The sequence below is a fragment of the Strongylocentrotus purpuratus genome, unplaced genomic scaffold, assembly GCF_000002235.5.
Source record: "Strongylocentrotus purpuratus isolate Spur 01 unplaced genomic scaffold, Spur_5.0 spur5_scaffold_16, whole genome shotgun sequence".
Classification (NCBI taxonomy): Eukaryota; Metazoa; Echinodermata; class Echinoidea; order Camarodonta; family Strongylocentrotidae; genus Strongylocentrotus; species Strongylocentrotus purpuratus.
In genome coordinates, this window is record NW_022145601.1 from 18,209,850 (window position 1) to 18,217,146 (window position 7,297).

The 7,297-nt window shown below is 39.8% G+C and overlaps 1 protein-coding gene across 1 annotated transcript in view; it reads right to left on the minus strand.

The window, feature by feature from the left end:
* LOC115924694 overlaps positions 1-6,621 on the minus strand; it is a 23,821-nt gene extending 17,200 nt beyond the window's left edge. The window contains exon 1 of the mRNA XM_030987438.1: positions 5,113-6,621. Within this exon, the coding sequence (XP_030843298.1) occupies positions 5,113-6,528 (1,416 nt within the window). The 5' untranslated portion in view covers positions 6,529-6,621. The remainder of the gene's footprint in view (positions 1-5,112) is intronic.
* Positions 6,622-7,297: the final 676 nt, after the last annotated feature.

The following is a 7,297-nucleotide window of genomic DNA, read 5'->3' on the forward strand; positions in this document are numbered from 1 at the left end:
ATACGTCACCGGACTGTCAAGGTCCGCAGTTCGAGTCCCGCCGCGGCATTAATGTCTTTTTGCAAGACATTGATCTACATTTGCCACATTAACCCAGGTGATGTAAATGGGTACCTGGCAGGAATTAATTCCTTAAAATGCTGAAGCGCTGCGATGTCAGCTAGGCTAAAGCCGGGGTAATAATAAATGTGCATCGGAATAGAATGTCTAGATAGACGGCGCCATAAAATTGCCTATTATTATTATTATAATATAGGCATTAAAACATATTATTTATTAGCTCGAGAAAGTGACAAAATAACAAATACGAATTTCGGTCTGAGACGAGACAAAAATGATAACAAAGAAATATTTAAACAATCTCACATCCAGTTTGGAGTAAACTTTGGAATAAAATTTCAAAATACCAATCGCCGTCATATGTTTTTGATTATGGCGTGCATTAATCAGAGCTCGGGAAAATGACAAAAATAACCACAAAATAAAATAGGTCTTAGATCAGACAAAAACTATCAAAAAGAAATATACTTTTATTTGCGAAACTTATAGACATAAAAATTCACACTCATTTTAATGCCCCTTGAACTTCAAAAATATTCTCTACTATCGTAAAGGAGCAGCCTATGTATTCGTGACATTGTGATCTTAACTTCAGAGAATTATTTGCAATGCCCTCCCAGAAACTATTTGCCGTGTTATGTGGACGAGTAATACAGTGCGTCACGAACATGTATTTCTGTTTAGAAAGGCCTGGATTTTTTTATCTGCAAATAATTATTATCTTAACAATAGGCCCCCATCATAATTACGTGATCCAATGAGACGCTGGGCAATAGATGAACGGATCGCGAATACCCTGGAGCGTACTATAATAGTTCAACCCTATATTTGTAATATTCATATTTTCCACTATCGGGAAAAGGGGAAAAAGGAGGAAATTCGATACAGTACTATTATTCTCTATCTTATGAATAACACAAGGGGAGTGGTTGTGCAAGCAATTCATTGATGCTCATCCGCTCGTCAGCGCACATACAAAACTTGAGGGCATGCAATGTGTACTATTAAAGGCTGTGTACCTTGGCAAATACTGGTTAACGCCATCTACGTCTTCTTTTGACCAACTGTATGTAAACGAATGGACTTGATTAACGGTAGTCAGCGACTTAATCTCTGCATGGTTAGCGTTCGCGAAACAGACCGAAGTTCTCCTCACGTTTCGGTTTCGCGAATGTTGCACGCACGTGATTGCTGCGGACGCGTCGTCCGTAGTCGATACCCGATTGGCCCTGAGTCAGGCCACGGGAAAGACACGTAGTCACGTCAGTCTGTACTCCTTTTAAAGGCACACTGTCCTACTTGTAGCTACTTGCTCCCTCTATATAGAAAACTTCCCAAATCGGTGCCTGTTGGTCCCCAATGATCCTCTTTTTCTTATGTTAAATGAGAGCTGAGTTAATGAGATAGCCACCTGTCACAGTGACCTCGCTGGCTCACTGGGTGGCCAATCCCTTCTGGCTGAAGTAGTAAAGCCTCCCTTTAAGCAAATTGAAAGAATGACCTTACCGTTGTTATATCAATTTGTCTATTTGCTAATTGCAGGTTTGTAAAATATGTAAAATGGTGTATTTTTAAAAATTAGAAATGTTACACATTTCATCCTGCTTCAAGATATTTCTTATTAGTGGCAGATCCACGAGGACACAGGGTGTGTCTTTTTAACGCGTCTTACGCTGGTACTTTTTTGTCCTTTGTTTTCCCCCATGAAGTTTGTTTTTCTTGTCAAATATTTCTTTAACAATTGTATTTTTTAGGCTTTTTTGCCTTTCCCTCACCTGCAAATAAGCTCGGATCCGCAATTGAATATTTTCTACATTAGCATTTTCCCGCTTATTTATTTAATTTGCTTTACTTTTTCGTATTCAATTGTTTTATTATTGTTAGCATTTTGACTCAGTCCGGAAATGTCCCAGGTTTAAAGTCATGATGATTTAAAGGTACATCATGACGTTCACTTCCTAACTATTGCTATTTTTAGAACGTAATTTATCGGGCTGTAAGACGTCTTTCGTTCTGCTCGGTTACAAAATCAATAATAGATTCAGCTACAGTAGGTCTTTTCCTGTCTCTTCTTACACAAGCTTTAAAAGTCAAGGGGTCGTAAACAATATGTCATGCAATAATATTCCCTTAAAAGGCATATGCTAGGGGACTCTCTATATGTCTCCCCCACCCAAGCTTTAATCTTTCATTCTTTTTCTTTCCCATCCCTCCATTCTCTCTCAGTATCTCTGTCTGTCTTTGTGTGTATGTGTGTGTGTGTGTGTGTGTGTGTGTCTCTCTCTCTCTCTCTCTATACAGAGTGAAGTAAAGCATCTAAAGCTCTCTCCATTATGTCTCTCTGTATTTCTCTCTCGCTCTCTCTCTTTCTCTCTCCTTAACCCCCCCCCCCCCCCCACTCTCCGCTCTTGCCAACTCATCCCCCTCCCACCCTCTCTCCAGTATTTTTTCTTCTTCTTCACATCTTTCTGTGTCTGTTCCTTTTGCTTCTCTTTCTCCCTCCATCCTCCTCACTTTTTTTACACTCCTGCATTAAAATTTAAAATAATTCTCTTCTTCTCCCTCCCTATATCTCTCTTTCCCCCTCCTCTCCCACTCCCCCATTTTGCTCTCTTAAAAAAAAACACAAACACACACTGACCCCAGAGTCGGGCAATACCCTCACATGCACTTTTTCCGGTATGTTTGGTCTTTCTTCCTTATGTGCTACGCCTTTGAATTGTTATTCCAAATTAGACTTAATTTACATTAACACGCAACTGTGTACTTTCTCATTTTTCATATTCATCCGTTGTCATGACAAAAGTTAAGATAGACCTTATTCCCACAATTGTTGAAAACAAATCACACTATAGCCTATAATCCCGGTGAATTTCTTCAAAAACACTTCCGTGGTCTCAGGAGATACGTTCGAGCCTCTCGATCAAAATACCAACCGACTTGTAGAAATAATATAAATGAATAGGTAGAAAAATAGCATAACTATAATACCGAACATTCGTGAGCGGCCGAGTTGAAAAGGCGACTTACCCAGATTTTAACTAGGAAGAAAGGGGGCAGAGCCAGCAAACGAGATGGGTTTAAAAAAAGTTGTAACTTAAAAATAGGAATAAATTCCGTTGCATGTCCAACTGATAGCCAACAGACTACATCAACAGATGGTGCATATATAGCCTCCCTGAGACATTACGCTTCGAACTATTATTCAAATAGGCACCTTTTCTAGCAATTGCAAAAAGTTAATGATCGCCAAGAATCTGTTTTCTTGCGACCTGATCCTTTCAAATTCAACCTCTGCTGCCATTTATGTTCAATGCGGCAAGAAATACAAGTATATTCCAATGTATTTGTCAAATGTTTTGAACATTATGTTATCCTTCATGTATTCCACGTTTATTCTACTTGAATTACGGACTTATCGCCTGGGGTAGTACAGCATCTTCACAAAGAGGGAAACTTGGATATTTTGAGTTATTACTTAAATATTAAAGTATGGATCATAGTACTGCCTTTCTAATTATGTTATCCGAAGTGAACACAGTAAGTTTTATGTTCAATCATATGGATTTCACAGCACAACAGTGGAAACATAATTAAAGAGGGCAAAAGAGACAGAAATCGCCACTCTTCTCCATTTCATTAAACTTATTGAAATGCTTTTTCCTTTTGCTGGTTGTTATCGCTACCCATTGGAGAACATTCTGTTTTCTTAGAGTGAGCAAATTTCAGTGTCGTAATCACGTTGAATAAATAAATTAAATGAATTTGAATTGAATTATGGAACGTTCACAATCTGTGGAGAGTGTTTACACATAAGTATTCTCCCTGATGAAAATTCGGTTAGTCAAATAATTGAGAACAGAATGTTTGCTATTGATATTGTTTCTTTCTTTCTGTAAATTCTCCCTTTTCTCCCCCCCCCCCCCTCTCTCTCTCTCTCTCTCTCTCTCGATCTTTCACTCTCTCTCTCTCTCTCTCTCTCTCTATCTCTCTCTCTCTTTCTCCCCTCTCTCTCTCTCTCTCTCTCTTTCTCCCCTCTCCCTCTCTCTATATATCTCTCTCTCTCTATTTCTCTCTCCCCCTCTCTCTCTCTCTCTCTCTCTCTCTACAAGTGACCCATCTATTGAATTCTGTATTCAAACAAACGTTTTGTGTTAGCATGCAATATGTTATTGGGCTGTATGTACATCTCAAAGACCCCTACCATAATCGCTGGATTGACTCGGCAATAATGCAATTTTGAATATTAATATGATAATAATAATAATAACGACAATAATATTGTATATCCCAGTTATTGCCAGGTAGTCATTTACATTTGGATTGAGAGTGACAACTGCGGATTATTAATACCTGAAGTATTAATCAAGAAAGGTTGTGCAGATAGTTTCTTTCCTTGTTTGTTGTTGTCATTGTCTTTTTATTTTATTTTTTTATTTTGTTTACAGATCAATAAATTGATTTATCAACACTGCGTGATTTATATTTTTCACTTTCAAAAATCAAATATTCATCTTTACATAACGGACTCTTTTCTACTGGGTATTATTTAAAGTTTTTTTTTTAAAGGTTATGTCCGTCTCATCAAAGGAGTGATTGAATTAAGGTCAAAAACATTGCTATTACGGAAATACAATTCAAGGTTAGAATAATAATGGGCATAACATACACAAATGGTAATATTAATACATGTAATAATGTTCCGTTCCTGCTTAATTGTGCATATTATATAATGATATAACGTCCTCATGCCAAATTAAATTCGATCACTCACTTTTGCAAAGTAAATTCTGAATTTTAAATTCACAAAATTCAGCATGTTAAGATCATTTCACACGTTTTAATTGTGTACACTGAACTAGCAAAATTGTTCCAAATTTACTTTCATATACATTGAAATGTATGTCTGAAAACAAAAAATAGAAATATTTAATTCATTTTTTTCGATTCAATTTTTATTTCAATTTTTTCCTTTTTATTTTAATTGATTTTCAGCATTCGCCAAATGCCTCTTATTTCTATCAACATCATCTCTTCCATTGAAATACCTACCTGCATTGGGCTACTGATGGCTGACAGCTTGGTGAAACCCACGATGTCGCTGAAGTACACCGTGACGCTGTCGTAATTCTCGGCAGGGACCGTCAGGTTGAGTTTGAGCTGTTGGGCCACAGTTCTAGGCAGCATCCTGTAAAGCAGAGAATCACTTCTCTTCTTTTCACTGGCCAGCTGCTCGGTCTTGACGGTCAGTCCGAAGGCATACGCCTGGATCTTCGACGTCGTCCTGATGGCAAAGAAAATAATGATGGGTGCCACGAGAGCGATGATCCCGAAGAGGATACCGTCAATGACGACCTCGTCGACATTAGCGCTGATGCTCTTATCGATGATATCATCGATGTGGTTAATGACGACGTCCTCAACCTTCTTGAGGCCATCGAGGTATCCGCTGAGGTTCCCGAACCAGTGCGCTGATGATAAGGTGATTATACCTGACGAGTTTACACTGAGAGTATGTACGATTTCATCCCGCATGCTTTGTACAGTGGTTGCAATGCCAGAACTCGTGATCAGGCTGTCGTACACATCTTTGGCGTAGTCGCCGGAAAATTTAAAAGATGATGCGAGGTTGTACACTAGGAGGACGTCGTTTCGCATGAAGGCGAGAAAGTCCTCAGTTCGGAGAGTGCGATTTAAAAAGGCCTCTTCGCCGTAGGCCATAAGGAGTCCCACGTTCTCTTTCGCTTGGACCAAGAACTGATAGGACACGATCTCATTCCATAGACCTTCGTGGACATTCGTTCGGATGGCATATATGAACCAATCAATCAAAATCTCATTGATTTTGGAGTAGAAGAGTATCTCTTCTGCCACGTCAACGGTACCGAGGATGACTCGCTCTTCGTTCAAATGCGACTGGAACGTCCCCTTTGAGTCGTAGAGAGCAGAATCAGAACTTACAGTGTTGCTTAGAGGCCATTCTGGCAGGTTTGTTAGTGCTTCATCTGTTTTGTTAAAACACTCCTCCAGACGTTCTTCCCAAGCTACGGATTCAGTTGGCGTCAGGTTGTGGGATTGTACCATGAACAGAGTGGTTTGCGAGCGTTCAACTTGTAAGCTGTGGATCAATTCCCCAACGCTTTTTGTGAGGGCTATTTCTGTCCTGGACGCATCCAGTTTCTGCCGTTCACGCAAGGTACTGTCCAGTTCGATACTGACGAATATCAGCAAGGCCGCAGCGGGTAGAAGTGGAAACAGGACCATCTTCAGGATCTGGAGGTGTTTCCCTGTTCGAGAATAAGGTGAGATGTTGCAAATGCCCATTTTGAAGGAAACCAGGGCCGATTGTTTCTTGTCAGCACTGGGATTTTGAATACCGGCCAGAGATACATTGCTAAGGTTGACACTCAATTTCTTCTGCGATAAGTCGTAACCTTCATCGGGAATTGTAAGACCCGTGTTTGCCATGTTTGCAAACGAAGTATTCACAGTTCTGATCCTATAAAATGCCTGAAAGCGGGTGTCCAACTTCTAAAGCATTCAGGCGATGAAGTTCTGATCTACACCAAATGCGTCGTTGTTTTGTGTAGTTTCCCTTGTTCGCCTATGACGTTAAAGGTTCAAGTAGCTTCTTACAAAATAAAAATATTATTTCCGCATTCCTTCCAAGTGCAAAGTTACATTGAAAAGCTCACAGGTGCATCAGATGTGGTAACAGTGAATCAATGATGTCTTTCTGAAGAGGACTGAAGAGCAGGTTTGCTTGTCAAGTCACCAGTGACAGAATGACAGAAATCAGTTTTTGGATGGTCTACCAGCTTCTCCTTGCATCCAACTCTCCGACACTCAGCAAACCACTGATGGCAGCTTTGCGGATTGCAAGTTATTATTTTCGCAACGACGACAATTATACGACTTGCGTGACGCAGAGATGTAGATGTGTTTGAGCATGAACCCTAACGCAAACTAAACCGTTCGCTCCCTGTCAGTGCTTTGGCGTTAATGTACACCAAAGTTCCCACTGGCACAATCCTCAGCAGCTTACACACTGTCATCTTAAATGATAACACGTACGGGTGGAGAATACATACTGTACCTATCTGGTGAATTCAATCAGTGTATGCTTCGCAATCGCATTATAATTGTTGAATTCAAAATCTCGATAGTGGGTACGTATTAGCAATGCGTGCTCGCCGATTCAATATCCAATGTGCTGCGATGTAATATACTCGGTCGT